The sequence below is a fragment of the Teleopsis dalmanni genome, chromosome 2 (assembly GCF_002237135.1).
Source record: "Teleopsis dalmanni isolate 2A chromosome 2, ASM223713v2, whole genome shotgun sequence".
In the NCBI taxonomy this organism is placed as follows: Eukaryota; Metazoa; Arthropoda; class Insecta; order Diptera; family Diopsidae; genus Teleopsis; species Teleopsis dalmanni.
Genome location: NC_051847.1, coordinates 196,460,937 through 196,479,036, shown reverse-complemented (window position 1 = coordinate 196,479,036; position 18,100 = coordinate 196,460,937). Strand labels below are relative to the sequence as shown.

The following is an 18,100-nucleotide window of genomic DNA, read 5'->3' as shown; positions in this document are numbered from 1 at the left end:
GAATTTTAAATACATTATTATATTAAGCGAAAATTATAGTGAATATAGATATATCAATAATAACATATTAATTTAATATTGACTTAATAAATTGACCAGTAGGCTTTTTGATCAGTTTAAACCGTGCAGTATGGATCATGTTTCTATGTTGTTATTATAGAATTAATATATATTTAATACATATATATTAAATATACATTTTATTATATTAGGGCTATGTTATGCAAACAATCAAATGATTGTTGTTGTAGCCAATATAAATCTGAAAAGCAGATAATATGAAAGAATTACACGACGAATGGAAGGGGTAGGTTGTGGTTGGGTAATGGTTGTCTGAGTGTGTGGGAAATCTAATGGAATGGGTGTGGATTTGATAATAAATTGAAATCAACTAGGATCAAGACGGAAAAATCTGACCACTTCAATGGGGTAGGTTCAAAGATCTATTGATCGAGTGTCGATCACCACATTTATTGTTGCTTTTAATTTACATTGAAAGTGAAAACTTACGTGGTGATTGATGATCATTTAATCGTTTGCATAATATAGTCCTTACAGATCTTAGAAAATTATATTGGAATAGGGGACGGGTTATTAGTTATTACGATTTTTATAAATTGTATTAAATGCTAACAAATTTCAATTACATTGATTATATGAAAAATATTAAGTATTTTCATTGACTTTTACTCTACATTATAACAACAAAACTCGTTAATAGAAATTAAATATTTGAGAAATATATATTTAAAAAGTTTGAGTCGATATATTTTTAAAGCTATAAAAATAAAGTATTGAGTTTTCAAAAGATCGACGACCAACGCTTTCCCATATTTTTTCCAATACATATATTTTAATTTTCGTTATCTACTACAAATAACAATTACAATATAATTTTTTGTTAGGTACACAAAAGTTCTTAACCTTCACTGAAAAATACACATATAATAGACTATAAAAAATTTGGAAAGCGTAGGTATTGATCACAATTAATAATTATATAGTGGAAGATACTACAAGTGATGCAAACATATATGTTATTAGTTATTGCACACACATTAACAATGATAACAGAGAATTCATTATTTTGTTAGTGTCTATGATTACTACAATTCACCAGGAACATAACTAAATTATATAAATTAAAAATATATAAATTCTTTTGTGACTAAATAAAATGTGACTAATTTAAAAAATTATTATAATAAATAATAAAATCATTTATCTATAAGAAATGATTTTATAGATATCTCTACAAAAAGATTTTAACTATTTAATTTACATATTTATATACACTATTCAAATTTAAAGACAAAGGTAAATATTTTGAACTGCATTTGAGTTGAAGAAAAAACTATTTTTAGTCGCAGTTTATTTAGTCATTTGTTAAATATTTACTTATAATTTGCTGTGAACACTGGCTTTAGTTTAATCAACAATTCTTTACGTTAACTTTGTATTATGTTTCGATATTATTGCCATCTCCAGCACTATTATTCCTTCTTTCAATATAACTTACATCTAATATACAAAATTTCGCGCGACACATTGGACAACTGCATTTCTGTTCAAGCCAGACTTCACGATCGAATTCATTTTGGCGTGCGGCAAACCATCTTGCTAGACACTCAACACACCACATTGGACGACAATAGCAATCTGAACAGACGTTATCCGGTACTAATGGACGGCCTTCATTATCAACATCTTCACATTGCTTACGTATTTTGATGTTGGGCTCCGCTACCATACAAGCGAAACATTTGTCTGCAATAAGGTCTGCTTTATAGATGGGATTAAGTGCTACATGTTCCTTGAACACATCAACGAAACGATCAACTACATTCCTATGAAATTGTATATTTGCTGGTATGGATATTGGTCGAGTTATACGTTCTTCTAAATTACGAAATTCCAGCGCATTAATGCGGATATTAAAGTCAGGTATACCTTGACGATTAGTCTTCACTTTAATGCTAATCATTTGCAGCGTGTCATTCGAGTCTTGTGACACATTATATGTTTCCGTCTAAAAAAAAATAAAGTAAATTTAATACAATCACTGTCTTTTTAAAATATGAATAGTAATATCAAACTGCTTATTTATTTATTTATTAAAACTATTGTCAAGACAAAACCCAACGGCCGGTACTGCGGTCAGTTGTACCATATATAAAACTACTTACAACTGCAGACAACTATAATCGTGAATAAAGTTGTTTGAGATATTTATAACTGAATTTTTCTAAAAACTTAATAAAATAGTTTTTATTTCGTATGCTTAAAAATCACAAGTTCAAGTTCTATAGTCGTTCATATAGATTGGTTCTAATATACCAACGAATGGTCATTGTGGTAGAAGTCCCACTTAACGAAAGGTTCCTTACACAACCCATGTTTTAAACAAAGAAATAGAAGAGGTTTTCATGATCTCGAAGCTCGATAATTGAGTAACACTGAAAACAGCCAATAGACATATTCTAATGTACATGAAAAAAGTCATAGTTTTCACCCTGGATATTATAAATGATAGTGTTAACTAACGAAATGTGTTAAAGCTAATGTTCCATAACATATTTTGATAAAGGGACCATCATTACTACCTATAAAACTGCTCTAAAATATTACAAGACACGGATAAACATTTAGATATAATATCCATAGTATCAAAGAGAATAAAAGTTAATAGCATATAACTCTGTGCACTTTATGTTTCACTCAGTAAAATAAGCAAATTAAAAAAAATAATAATGGTACTAAATTTCTTAAAATTAGTCTGTACTGTATTTTATTGTAGTTGTTGCAACTACTGGAGATCTATAAAGCAGATAACATAAACAAATATTCAAATACTTTTATAGCTATATTCAAATACTTCTATAGCTCCATTTCGCTATTAAGCAAAGTCAATGTATTACTTAGATAAAATTTATTTACTGATATGAAGACATTCAAGTTATATAAATATCGATAAACTTTAATTTTGTTAACCCATAACGTTTATGGTATATGCCTATTATTATTATATTAAATTATATAATTTCTCAAGACCTCAAAAAAGTGTTTAGAGGTTGACTGCTTTACAATATAATCCAGACACAAAAAATAATCTTATACCTACTTTATCTCAAACAACTACTTACTTTTTTCTTCTCACTCTACCTTAATCCAATCACATTCTAATCTATTATTTATGTAATTGTCTTTATATTTCCTTTTATATAAACCTCCAAGGGTCACAACAAGAATAAGAATACCTTTTTTTTTATAACAAGATAATTAACTAACTTAACTTAACTTACTTTGTATTAAATATAATTTACAATTACAAAACTGAGTAATGATTTAGTATATATTATTAATCTTAAACTTAACTTAATGTTAAACAATGACCTTTATTGCATTATTTTACTATACCTTTGCTACTGACAGGGAGGTATCACTTTGATGGGCGAAGTTGACATTATACAATGAAGTTTTTATTATCCAATTTTGTGTTGCAATCACAGTTGAAATAGAATTTAACTTCTTTTTATATATGTCGTACCTAAATTGAATGAAATAGTTATATGTTAAAATAAGTATTGATTTTTTTCTATTACCTTCGAAATTCTGCACTTATATCCGTTGCAACAGGTAAATAATTATGTGGGCCATTCGAAAATTTATTTAAGGTTAAACTGATCGGATGACGTTTCCAGTTTTGATGTTTCCAATTAAATATTATCGCTGGTACAGCTAAAACTGCTATTAAACTAAATCGTTGAGCTATTTTCCATGTAAGTGTTTTGAACGCCACTGCTTCCTGTGGCATTGGAAAATCAGGGTCAAGGTCTGCCTCTGGTGGTTCCTTTACTGCAAATACTGAAAACTTCAGTTGATGTATTAGAAAATACGCAGCCGGAAGACAACTGTGTACGAATAGATTTAGGCAAGTGCGTCGCTGATGATAAAGTATAAAATTAATTTTCTCATCGCCCAGTAACCGGGCGCCAAATTCTTCGATCGTAAAACCTAAACGTTGAAATTCTTCCGGAGGAAACACAATACACATACATAATAGTATATAAAATAGATTAAACAACAATTCTGATTCGTCCATTGTATTAAAAATTTTGAAAAATTCAGGGAAAATTCCCTCAGTATTAAAAAGAAAATAAACCAAAACAAAAATATATAATTCTTCTGCGTGTCAAAATATTCTTGTCTCTTTTGTGCTGTTCGTTCAGTGAAGGAATTGCAGGGTTGCTATAATTTTATTAGGAGTTTATATTAATTTTAATGTTAATGATAATTTTCGCAATATTAATTTTTCGCCTTTAATAATGAAGATTGGACATTTAAAAATATATAAATTTATATTTCTTTATATAATGTTCAAATACAGGCTCCTTGGGGAGATATGCAGATCTAAGGCCAATTATTGCTTAGTCTAATAAAGTGATAAACAATAATCGAGTCAAGACGTAGAGAGGGGTTATGAAGAAACCTCGTAGTTAATAGAGAGTAAAAGTGTTCAAGTGCACTGACTAAACATAATAATAAATAATGTAAAATATTTATAGAAACAATACTTTTAAAACTCATGTGTTCACTTTTTTCTTCTTTTTTGCGTTCTTAGTGCTGTTAGCTAGCACTTCGATTATTTTATTGTAAAATTCATTTCTTTTTGTAGCGTTTTAAGCCATTAATTTTCTTATTTTGACTTCTGCTTATTTCAATGTATGTATTTAAGATAAATTGACTACTGATTTTTTTTTCTGATTCACAGAAAGAGTCGAAAGCTATAGTGTAAGACATGAACTCACTAAAACCAACACTTATATGATCTGGACACCCCTGGTTTAGCACATAGCTGTATTCTTAATTTAATTGACCTATAAGAGTTCTTGCTGCACGGGGAAGGCGTCGTTCTTCCTGGAAATGTTAAAAGGGGCACTATTAAGATCTTTGTTGCAGTGCAACCGTAGTCTTGAAGAGAATACTGCATATGTGTGAAGGATTGTAAGTTCATTAAAAAGTGGCGATGTATCCTCCTTGTACTTTTCTGTATCCTCATCTTTTCTCATTAAAGAATGGTGGAAGTATCATCCTTATTTTCTAATTAACGGGTGGTGTATTGGCATAGAATCGACGTCATAGTAAACGGTTGTAGAAGGAAGAATATAATCTATGAGCAAGCACAGGATAAATAATGATTATAAATAATGGTTATTTTTTTTATTTTAAGGTTTATTTGTAAACATTTATGAGTAACATCGAATTGTAAAAGTTTTGTATAATTTGGTTTACCACATTCGTAAAATAATAAAAACAAATAATAATAAAAATAATAATATTAATAAGCGAATCTGCATAAATCTCATATGCAAAAGGAATGTCATTTACGTTTCTTACCTTTTTTATGTTTTCAATAAAAATTAGTTATTTACGTACATAATTGAGTGCATTTTTATGGCTTTAGAGCGCTTAAGCAAGGAATGTTCTCGTTCGAAGCGGAACTAGAGTCGTTCATGCTTAATTCAAAACTGTTTTCGCCACTGGTGCCAGTGACCGTTGTTAGGCTGGAATCATTGTTGGAACTTCGTTGTTCTAAGATACTTAAGTTGGGTATTGAATTGTCATCATCATCGTTATCCGAATCGTCGCCGTTGAGGTTTGCAGGTAGTTCCATATCATCACCGATACTATCATCGTTACTTAAGCTGCTACGATGACTGTGCTCACTGAATTGGGGTGAAATGCTACCATTGAGTATAGCGCTAATGGGTAGCAGCTCACTATCATCTCGTTCGCCATTTAAATTTAATACACTTATATTAGGCAAAATCTCATTGTCAGTCATGGAGTGAATTGTATTTGTTGCATTATCGATGCTCTTTGTTGAGTTTTCCACAAGAACGCTTAACATAGGAATTGGTGCTTCGCTGAGGTTGGTGGATTCTGTGTTTTGTGATTGTGCGTTAGTTTCCGCTGATACTGATTGTTTACTTTCGTTTTCGTTTGTCATGAGTGCAGAAAATTTTGGTATATTTTGTGAAATTATTGCGCCACTAGCAGTAAACGAATTATGCACCGCTTCATTAACATTATTCTCATAAATTCTGCCAGCTTCAGCGGTGCTCGCTTCATTTGCTTGCTCTGTTTGTAGACGCGCGGCACGCAATGCTCTTGGTGGCGGTTTGGGTGCATCGTTGTTATCAATGGGTACTTGTTTTTCGATTCTTTGATATTTGGTATAGAAATCTTTATTATTATGAGTTGAACTGTTCGCATAATTAGCATTGTGATTGATTGTTTCTGTTCCAGGATAATAGGAACTGTCATTGACAATATCTTTAATATCATTAAATAAATCATCTGGGAGCGAAATATCGATTTTAGCAGCTGGACCGTTCGTTGGTCGCGCAGGTGGAGGTTCTGTACCAACACAAAAAAAAATTATTAAAGTTTGGAAAGGTTTGAGTGGACAACAATGCAACTTACCATTTAGAAAATTTAAAGCTACAAAATCTGCAGCACGATATAACTCTGCTTTCAAGAGCAGTTGTATCAGTACTCCAATTGTGGGTCTTTCAAATCTACGACCAGAGGTGCTCCACTCGTCAAACAAAATCTGTGAAAATAATCTAGATTCACCAGGTCGCTTAGTAGCGCTTTCTATAAGCCATATGTCGTCGTTATTGTATTTCAAGCCAGCCGCTGAGATGGCTTGATCCCAGTCAAGCATACCGTCGTCACTGCTTACTTCATTGTTCAGCTCTTTTGGGATCACTTCCATCAATTTCTTCCAGCAATTGTTGTCATCCAGTATAAGACCAAGTTTGTAAACATCGTTTGGTTGCAGATGACGCAGCTCTGTCTTACGTGTATACATTTGCCGTTCTTATATAATGCTTTTCGGGGACGAGTATTTCAGGTGTTCTAATACATTTTTTTTAAATTTTACTAGATCTTAACTAAGGAATAATCAACAAGTTCTCCCAACGCGTCTTTGGGTTTTTCTGCAACTTGTTATCCACATATATCCAAACAGCTGTTCAAGTGTGGAATGCGAGTTTTCAGTGCTGGAAAGTAAGAAATTTTTTATCATATATTTTAGTACACTTGAAAAAATTTTTTTAATAATATTTCAATGAAGTGAAAAAATTTTATATAAAGCTTGGTACTTTTTTTGCAAAAAGCCACAAGATGAGACTTAGACCTAAAACCATTTCATAGGTATGCTAAATGTACAAATTTCAGTCCGTGTGGATCGTAAAAGTGAAACCCGATTAATCAAGTGAAAAGCAAACATTAGAAAATAGAAAGGCTTGTATCATATTTCCACTTTTCTCAATTAGACAATTTTAGATAATTAGATAATTTACCATACAAAGATATAAAGCTCATATAAATGAGCTCATTATAAATATATCAACTGATTTAAGGTGAAAAATGTTAAATGCAATACTTCAAAATAAATTTCAAGCAAAGGAAATTACCAAAATCTGAAATATTTGTTATATGTTTTATTTTAATCTATATGAAAATAATACTCTGCATGTTTATGACTAAATATATAAATATATAGATACAAATAGATAACCTTCAAATCTTAATTGGTTGAGATCACTGTTAAACACACTGAACTTCTGCTTAAAAAGGAAAAGTATTGCAAAAGAATTCTCGTGGTTGGTTGAAAAAATCTTTAATTAGTTTGCGAACAATCAGCGTAGAGAAGAATAATGCTCGGTTTCAAGCAAGATATAGCACTTTCTTTTTTTCCTGCGAACAGGAGTAAGAACTTTGAATTTCGTGTCATGTTTAAATGTTATTTCAAATTTATACGATATGCTATATATATACTATTACTATCAATCAACACGAAGATAGAATTGTTCTTAATACTGCATTCTTTTTGACAACGATATGCAAATGCATAAGTCCTACTACCGCTTCCATTGCAGAAGTTTAAATGTTGTTATTTAATCCGTGTGGATGAAGTATACGAAAAATAACCAGAGTAGGTTATTCGAAAGAGATTCTCTCATGCTATACAGATTGACGTTTAAATGATACCAGAGTCAGTAGAACCGTTCCAGTACGTTGTATACGTCGATCCTTTTCCATCCCCACCACTTTTTTCATCTCTTTCTTCACTTCTATCATACACCTTTCCATTTACATCATCCTTCTCCATTAAGTTAGTTATTTATTCTTTATATGTGGTTTCTTTTTAGGTTTATTTGACTTATAACAACAGCAGTGATAGCGAGTTGTCTAAAAACGACCGGGTGGGTCTACATCACGGATGTTTATTTTAGCCACTCGTCAACAGTGAGGAACAAGTGCCATTCTCTAACCACCAAAGGGATTTTACAAACAGATTCCAATGAGTTACAACAGAAACGCCGAGTCGTAGGCTCGGTCGCTCCTGAAGTCTGTTTGTACAATACTCATCAGACTTTCCTAATTTTGAGACTGAGGAAGAAAAGACCTTCAAACACAAAAACAATTTCCTTAGTTTTAAAAAAAAAGATACCCATGAGTCTTATATGAAAATTACAAGTGGATATGAATGGATATGCGATGAATTACTGCTTAGAATTACTGAGAGAAATTTTCGATAGCCATAACGAGTTATAGTTTAAGTGTTGAATACATCACTAATTTAATAGATTATTATAACATACGTTTCTACTAAAATCTCTTGCTTAATTTCTCCAATTTATTATGGCTTAATTACAAATAAATTTAGCATATATTTTTTTTTTTAATTTAATTTTAAAACATTGACTTTATTTTGTTTACGTTCTATTACACAATTGATATAAAAACTTTGTATATTGTAATAGTATATAATGTATATGGATGTAAATTTGACAGAATGGACGAAATTTTATATCTGATAAGGATAAGAATATAATTTTTTTTCTCTATATGCTATATACTATTTATAGACCAAATCTATTATCTATATAAATTTTTTTTTTTTGATATATAAAAAATTTTAATAAATTTATAGTAAAAATTATTCGATAATTATTCATTTTTTACATATACAATATGCATGTGATTAGTTCTTCACAATTTTAAGGCCACTTTACTGTTACACAAGAATTATATAATCTAGGTATGCTATCAACAGACAGCCTATGAATCTTTTCCAAGACTACAATGGAAAAATTAGCAAAACTCATTAAATAATTAAAATGGTTTTCAAAATAGAAAAAGATGGAAGGAAGGTTTAATACAAACGGTATCACAATGGGTCAGTAAATGACCTAAGTGTATCATAGATGGTCGACAGCCGTATAATCTAACCTACTATTCTACATTGATTAGTTGTAAATAATATATAAAATAAATTTGAATACATAAAAAGTATATAAAACTTATATAAAACTGATATATTCGAAATTAAATAATAAAGTCGATAAAAATACAATAATATACGATACAATAAACAAATGCTCGTACAATAAAAATAGACGGAATCGTTGCAACATAAATGTTCAGATAAACTAAAGCTTGGCTTATATATAAACTATAACTATAAATCTACGGAATGTACTTTCTGGTATATATAAATAAATATATACTTTTGACACATATCTATAGATGTATACAAATTTTACTTAATTTGAATAATTTTAAATTTTCGACGTTAATTAAAAACTGTTAAAAGACATTCTAATATGTTTCTAGCTAACTTTTAAACATATAAGTTGTGATTAAGGTGATTATGGTGACAATCAGAGCGGTATTAATGTTGTATGCATAGCGTCTATTGGAATGGTTACGTGTTGTTTTACCTATAATTATAATTATAATATTTATAATAAATTTTTTTATTTACGTATTTGTGTTATAGACTTACCCATCTGGAAACGTAGAGTTGGACTAGACATACGGCCATCGCCTCCATTGCTGAAAGCTAGCACACGCATATTGTAGCTTTTTCCGGGTGTTAGATTGCTAATATAGATTTCTAATTTTTCTCCAACTGGTATTATGGTATCATTGGCGGTAATCATATTTTGGTCGGTCTCCCAAATGCGAACCTGAAATATTGAATTAAATTGATATTAGTAATATTTTTGAATGATACTATGAGCAGTTAAAGTAGCAATCGTTATTTTACTTGTTACTATGTTAAATGAGACATTATTTTCCTAATCACTGATGTGATATTAATGATTAATTATAAACAGATCCGGCCCAATACACGATACTAAAACTCAAATTCAATAAATAACATTTTTTATTTTTAGAATGTCATACACCCATGATATGAATCCTTGTTTAAATATGTACAGTTAGGTTAGATTGGAGTGGCGATCATGTGTTCAAAACGCACTTAACCTCAAATAATGACAAATTCTAATATCACAGATAAGGTTAGTTCATACACAGCCACTTTCAGCGTATGAACAACTCTGAAAGGCACGACTCCCGCATTCAAGTAAAAGGAAACCAACTTGACAAGTCTATAAACTTGGACAAGTTCCTAAGTTTGCAGGATGACAACATTGTCACGTTGGTAAGAAAAATCTTCTCCTAAGCAATGATAAACATTGATGCATTTCCTCTTTATCGGAAGAGATACAACGCCTAGTCATATAGGATAAACTCAGTCTGAAAGCATATCTTTCTAGTACACAGTGACAATACCGGAAGCATTCTGCTGAGCAGGTTACTTCAACCTTCCACCTATCCTCCTATCTTATACCCAACCACTCACTCCTACAAACCAAAATTTCTTTTCATTTCTGTGTGTTTTGTTATCCATTTCATGTGCTTGTCAGATTCAAAGGATACGATAACAAGTACAGTATGTTACACGATTATTGGTGTTTCTGTGTAATTTATTTTATTACCTTGTAGCCAGCAATTGGCTCCTCATCTGGTGCTGGTGATATATAACGCCATACAACTCGTATCGTAGATGGATTAATGCCATATACATGTACGGATGATGGTGGTTTTTGTGGCGCCTTGCGATATGTGCGTTCTAATAATAAAACCAAAGGAATTATAAAATATACTTAATATAAAATATATGAAAAATTTACCTTCAAACCGTTCACTTTCAGGACCTTCACCAGCAGCATTATAAGCCATGACTTTAACGAAATAATAAGTATCCGGTTGCAAACCCACAATCGTAGCCCAATTTCTTGTCGTACGTGATAAATAATATACAGCATCTTCTTCTTGATGAGTGGTCTTCCAGTATTTTAACTTTTTTTTCGTCAAGCAAAAGTATTATTATATTAAAAGAATTACATATATAATGAAAAAATGTATACTTACTCTGTGTCCTATTAATTTACCACGTATGTTTTCACGTGTCAAATCGATTGGTTGCCAAGTGACATTGAAACATGTGGAATTGTATGGATAGGCAATAGGTTTTTGTGGTGCCACTTGTGGCATATCTTCTGCAGAATATATTATCACGGATTCACTTTCAGGTCCTTTGCCAACACTATTAATTGCTTGTACCTTAACTTCATACTCAGTATAATAGTTTTGAAATGGTATGTTAACAACAGCAACACCAACGTTCTGCTGATGTTCTCGAACATCGCTTGCCCATTCCAGTTTGTCTTTCAAACGCCAAAACACCTTATAATGTATACCATGACTATGTTGTTCTTGCGGTAATAGAGGATCCCATTTTATAGTAAGATCACCTATCTTACCACCACCTCCACCCACATTTCTAGGTGCTATATATGGTTTATCATCATAGGTGCTATAAATTGGTGATGGTGTTGATGGTATGCCAATGCCAAGATCATTAACTGCTGTTACACTGAACTCATAAGAGGACCAAGGTGTTAGATTAGTTACTTCGGCTTGTTGACGTCCTGTATAACGATCCACTTCACGTGCTTGCAAATGTGTCGATACATTCACCCATGTACGATTCCAATTAGTACGACCCAATATATTGTAATAACGTATAGCACGTCCATTATTTGCACCATCGACCCACTCAATTAATGCTTTTGTTTTGCCGACTTCAATAACCTGAACACCGCCCGGTGCGCCAGGTGCACCTTCAATTACAACAGAAGTTTTCGCAATCAATTCATTTACCGCAGATTTCACGACACAATCATATTCACCGCCATCTAACATTGTCACATTATGTACGGTCATACGATTATAATCAATAATCTAGAAGAATCAACACAATTTTAATTAAATTTATAAAAATAATTAAAGTTAAGAGTACTCACTATGCGTTCTGTGCCGTCGTGATTATTCTTCAATACTTCACCATTACGCTTCCATACATACGCAATATCGAGAAGTTCATCATAAGAAGCTTCACATTGCAAGTAGATCAAGTCATGCTCTTTGGTAACGATACGTAATGGTGGCGTCTGTATGAAACGTATCTCCTCTATAAAATTAGAAGATATGTTAAAAATATGAATATATAGTATAATTATAATATCTTACGCAAAACAATAAGACGTGCACGTGATTCATCAAAACCAGCTTGATTGGAAGCTACACATGTGTAGGTGCCTTCATCGTCGCGTGATGTTGGAGATATTATAAGTGTCCCACTTGGTAGTATGCGTCTATGTCCACCAGATCCTATAACTTGCCCATCTTTCTTCCAAACGAATTTCGGACGTGGTGCGGCTTCTGGGTTACACACAATTGTGGTGTTTCCATTGTAGGCGGCATAAATCTCGGCTTCCAGTGGGTGTTTCTTAAATGATGGCTTCATTGAGAGTACACGCAATTGTGCGGAAGAGAATGCAGTCTTTAATTGATTTGTAGCACCACATTGATACATGCCATCATCCTTATCAGGATCCAAATATTTAACTGTCAGTAAATTATCCTGTATTATATAACGATCCTTATTTATATTTTCAGGATCAAGACGTAGTGCATTTTTGTACCAAGTATAATTAACATCGGGTATAGCAAATGCTTCACAAATAAAAGTCACATCACTGTTATAATCCTTGATTTTATCCAGTAACGGTATGGTAAATTGTGGTTTCATTTGTATATTTATAAAGACCGATTTTTCTATGGACCTTCTCGGATTTGTTATAGTACAAGAATATTCACCATTATCTCTCGTTGTAGCATTTTGTATGATCAGCACACGATTATAATTTGTGGTAAAAGCATTACGTTGCAACGGTAGTCCACGTCTAGTCCAATTATATGCTGGAATTGGATAACCGAAAGCCATGCACTCTAAACGTATTTCATCACCAGCGACTGGAGCTTCGGGAAATACCTATTTATTAGTAAATAGTAAAAAAAAATTATTATTGAATTATTAGTAATATAGCTATATAAGAAATTCTTACCTTTGGAAACGAATTTGCAAAAATGAGTGATTGATAATTGCTATTAGGCAGCACACGCAAGGGGAAGAATGGTCCATTACGTCCATTGTCCGCAACTAAAGTTTGTACTGTACATGAATAATTGGCTCTATCTACAGTTTCTATGAAGGAGAAATATAGAGCGCCATCATTTGAAACAAAAACGCGCTGATCCTCATCAACGAAATTTGGAAAGAAGTCACGTGACCAATAATATTTCACATCAGGATAATGTTGCGGTGGATCACAAAATATTGATTTTCCCCAATTCATTTCACCCGTTTCAGAGGAACGTTTTAAATTGAATTCCATAATAAAACCAAAATTCAAATTGGCGCTCTCAGAACGCACACGTCCAAATTTATTTTCGGCCACACAATGATAAGCACCTTGGTCGAGTGCTTGTCGTGGTTCATAGATAATAAGATTACCACCGGATACAGTATAACGTTCATTCTTAAGTGGATCAATTAATTTATATTCCAAAGTATCATTAGAGTATATTTCCCTGTACCAAGTATATGTAGGTGTTGGGTAACCTAAAGCAAGACAACCCAGTGTAACATCATTAATCATACGATTTTTGTATGTGTCATAGACGGTATCATTGGGTTGCTTTACGAAATAAGGACCACGCGGAATTCTTTCAATATCAATCACATAGAGACCATAATCAAATGGACGTTTGTCATCATTTTTTAAAAACACATTTTCCGGATTATAGAGAGTTCTTGATTCGCAAATGAAGAGATTCAATTCACCGTCATATGTAGGCATAAACATCCAACGATCACGTTTGCGGGAATAAGCATACACAACGCGATCTTTAACATAACCATTTTCACCATATAAATTTTGACCTAGAGAAGATGTTAGAATTAAATAAGATTTAGTAAACTTAGCAGAAAATATATATATACCTAAAAATCCTCTCAAATTATTGCTGCTCGTACCAGCTGCGGTATTGAACTTTTGATTGTAAAAATTGCGATTATTATCATTTAAGTTATTTGCATTGTGTACCAAAAAGCGATTATCATGCAAATCTTCGTTTTCAATAGCTTGTTCTTCATCAAACGCAAAAGAATCCTCAAGATAGAAGAATTGTGAATTATCATCGTTAACCCAGGAATTGGGTCCTGTTTGACGTGCCGAAATCCAAAAACGATTTTGTGGCTGATTTTGTACAATTAACTCTTTAAGTATAAAGGAGTGCTCATCCACGTTATCGATGTTGATAAGTTCCGAGTTGTATGCTTTGCATATCTTTTTGGCATCCAACCAATTACGTTTCGGAGATCGTATAAAACGATAACAAGTTTGTCGGAAAGATATCCAATGCTCAGGGCAAAAGTTTTGCTCATTGGTGAATTCATCAATATAGCCATAATTAGGATTGCCTTGTGTATTGGCACGATTGAATGGATCGTATGCATTGGTGCCACCTAGTGTATTTGTGTTCAGCTGACGATTGCCACCAGGTTGATCATAATAACTATTGTAATTATTTTGATTCGGCATCAATACACCTTGTTGATTTTGCAAATCTTGTTGTGAAGGCAGTAGTGGGTTTTCATATATTGACGTCTCGGGATTTTGTTGTGTGTTCGTATACAATGGATTGTAACGTGGTTGATAATCCTTATTGTAGGTCGGTTGATATGTTTGTTGGTCATTTGGTAATTGTGCAACTGCATCGGCTTCTGTTAAACTGTTTTTTATGTATAGGATGAACAGTAACTGCAATGAGAAGTTACAAAGCAAATTTGTTCCTTTTCGCCGCATTTTACGAATTTTTCCACTTCAATATTTTTAATCAATTAAAGTGAGTTTAGTTCAAAGGCACGTTCTAAATTCGATCCTGATAAAAAAATATATATATTAAAATAAATAAAGAAGCAGAGAAAAGATTATTTAATTTAATGGTTGATTTGGTAATTGACTTTAATAGTTGATGGGAATTAAAGGCAACAACAGGTTCTTTGTATCGCAACAAAACCCGAATTGCACAGAAGACATTACGTCTATCGAACGTAGAGCAAACTGTCTTTCATTTCTACGAATTCAAAGTCTCTTGGTGCAGATGTTAATTAATTTAAGATGTTGACTCATTTTTTTATAGTATTTTTTATTGTTACAGTAGTGAGAGAGTACATATATTGCTATTTAACTATCAGATTTAATAAAAGTGTTTTTTTAAAGACATTCAAATTTGCATATATCTACATTAGGCATACAATCAAGCCTATTGGAAATTTTGTTTCATCATTCTAAATATAATAAAAATATTATAATATCTTCCAAATTTTCCATTCATTAACTTTTTGTTACCATTCTCCCATTGGCGGAAACCGATTTTCATATCTTCCAAATTTTCAATTCATTAACTGGTAACAATTCTCCCATTGGCGGAAACCGATTTTCACATTGCTCTCTACTTCACCTGTAGTAATATCTATCATTTCGCGGAAATCACCCCACACATTGCCCTTTCACCACTTCAATACAATCCCATGCATACTTAGCATACAAACTTTTGTTTTCTAGAAATGGTATAACTTTAAAGTTACGCGTAACACTGTCAGATCTGCAGGTATTCTTGCTGTAGTGCTCAAAGCATCGAATACTTGTCAACTGGTATTTTACATCTATTTATAATGACTCATCTCTGAATTAATCACTAATTACAACTTAGAGAGAGAGAGAGAAAAGGAGAGAGAGAGAGAGAGATAGATAGATAGAGAGAGAGAGAGAGAGAGAGTGAGTGAGAGAGAGAGAGTGAGAGAGAGAGAGAGAGAGAAAGATAGAGCTGAACTAGTTGCAAAGAGAAAGTAAGAATATAAGATTTAATAAAATTTTTCAAGTAGTAATAGGGAGTATCTTTAGTCCATATTAATAAAATCGTTTTCAGAGATTAAGCCCACAGACGTTTGGAAAATCATGCTGTAAAAGTGAATTACCCATTTAAACATAATTGTTGCTACAGTATCGACGCCGATTGACTTTGCTAGGGGTTTATTTTTGGAGCATCGTGTCCAACTACAACACCTTCCTCTAATAAGGCTTTGCTAATGATGCAAGGTGATTTTAAAACCTTACTTTAATAACTTTTTTTAGATTCTTAGCCAGATTCAGGACATTGCTCTAAGGAGTATTTCAAGGTTTTCAAAAGTTCAAGATGGTTTTGAATCTTTAAGTTCTTATACGGTAATACAATGGGCAAATAAAACTAGTTACATACTAAGGATCGTCGGTATGACTTGACTGATCTGAACCAGGACTATAGAAAATCAACAAAAAAAATTTAATAAAACCACTAATTTTTATTAACAATCAAATTTCTAAAGCACTTTTTAGATGACCGATGGTTATTATTTATTATCAAATCATTTTAGCAATATATAATATATAGCAACATATATATAATAAGCAATATGTGAATCAAATTTTAAATAAAATTAATTAGGAATAAGTGAACTCTATTAATTAACGAATACAAACGACATCAATATAAATAAACGCAAGTGAAAGTTTGGCTGGATTGGTCATACTTATGAAAGCCGTCCAGTGAAGTTTGTTTTCAAGTCTTTACGTATAATCCGCAAGGCAGTAGAAGAGGAAGGAATGAGATTACTTGGCTCAGATCAACACTAAACGAAATTAACATCCAATCCACACACCTTGACAGTTCATACATCAATATTGTTGAGCTCAGAGAAGTGACAGTAAGAAGGCAAAGATGAAGGCAATTTATAGATAGCCTATGCCCCAGTATAAAGGCAGCTTGGAATCATGTGATGGCAAGCAAGGCTTAATATATTTATTATTAATTCTAAATTCTAAATCTATTCATTTCAGCTCAGTACTCTTTTTTTAATATAAATATTCTACTAATTTTATTTAAATACTTATAATTCTATATATGTTAAACATTTCAGTTTTAATGGGCAATTAATTGTTTGCTTGAACATAAAACTTAAAAAGAAAACAATTGATGAGCAGATAAAGTATATATTAATATATATATATATATATATATGCATGTTAAAAATGTTCAATTGTAAATAAAATAAAAATATTTTATGAGCTGTGAATTCTAAATAGAACTGAGATACTCGAAATATTAACAAACAAATTTTTAGATTATTGCAGCGCCAATGTAAACAAACAATTTTTGACAGTGGTTAAAATAACAAAAAAACAAACCAAAAAATATAAATATGAGTTATTGAAATTTAATTATTAAAAAACAAAATTTTGAATATACACTTAATTGATTATAATTAAAATATTTTTAAATAAAAATAATTTAAATAAATTTTCATTTATAACTAAAAATATATTTTTTTTGCCGCACACATACATACGCTGGAGTGTAATGACGAATTAATTGAACCGTCAACACAGAAGGTGTGGTCTGCTTATATATTTAAAGCTGAGCTTAAAAAACACATTTATTTTTTTTTTATAAAACTTTTTGAACTTTTTAATTTAAATAGTTGTTATTATTTTAAAATATTATTTATAATTTTATTTTTTTTGTTTTTAAATGCATATTACACTAAACACTAAATGCACTGCCAGAGAAGTCTCAAGCTGGCGTAGCAGCGCAGCTAAGCTTAAATCATACAACCACACCTTAAACTTGAATCACCGTTTATTTGAACTGATTTTTTCTATAATAAATACTTACTTCTTATAATTTATTTTATTTCATATTAAATGAATAACAATTAATTATATAT

The 18,100-nt window shown here is 31.6% G+C and overlaps 3 protein-coding genes across 3 annotated transcripts; all 3 read right to left on the bottom strand.

Annotated features, from left to right (window-relative positions):
• Positions 1-1,337: 1,337 nt before the first annotated feature.
• On the bottom strand, positions 1,338-4,167 carry LOC119683494 (E3 ubiquitin-protein ligase TM129-like). The gene is made up of 3 exons (XM_038097177.1): positions 3,603-4,167; positions 3,418-3,547; positions 1,338-2,029 (listed from the first exon to the last, which is right to left on the bottom strand). Exons 1-3 carry the CDS (start codon positions 4,100-4,102, stop codon positions 1,460-1,462), a joined length of 1,200 nt encoding a protein of 399 aa, XP_037953105.1. The 5' UTR covers positions 4,103-4,167; the 3' UTR covers positions 1,338-1,459.
• Positions 4,168-5,286: 1,119 nt separating this feature from the next.
• Positions 5,287-7,048, bottom strand: LOC119683492 (protein Tube-like). The gene is made up of 2 exons (XM_038097176.1): positions 6,487-7,048; positions 5,287-6,420 (listed from the first exon to the last, which is right to left on the bottom strand). The coding sequence occupies exons 1-2, from the start codon at positions 6,875-6,877 to the stop codon at positions 5,453-5,455; spliced, it is 1,359 nt and encodes a 452-aa protein (XP_037953104.1). The 5' UTR covers positions 6,878-7,048; the 3' UTR covers positions 5,287-5,452.
• A 2,388-nt stretch (positions 7,049-9,436) lies between these two features.
• On the bottom strand, positions 9,437-15,216 carry LOC119683491 (contactin-like; the record flags this gene model as incomplete). The annotated part of the gene is given in 9 exon segments (XM_038097175.1): positions 9,437-9,797; positions 9,863-10,046; positions 10,863-10,996; positions 11,058-11,226; positions 11,299-12,171; positions 12,234-12,400; positions 12,460-13,264; positions 13,338-14,215; positions 14,276-15,216. Coding segments are annotated over 9 exon segments (4,182 nt in total). The 3' UTR covers positions 9,437-9,690.
• Between the last annotated feature and the right edge of the window lie 2,884 nt (positions 15,217-18,100).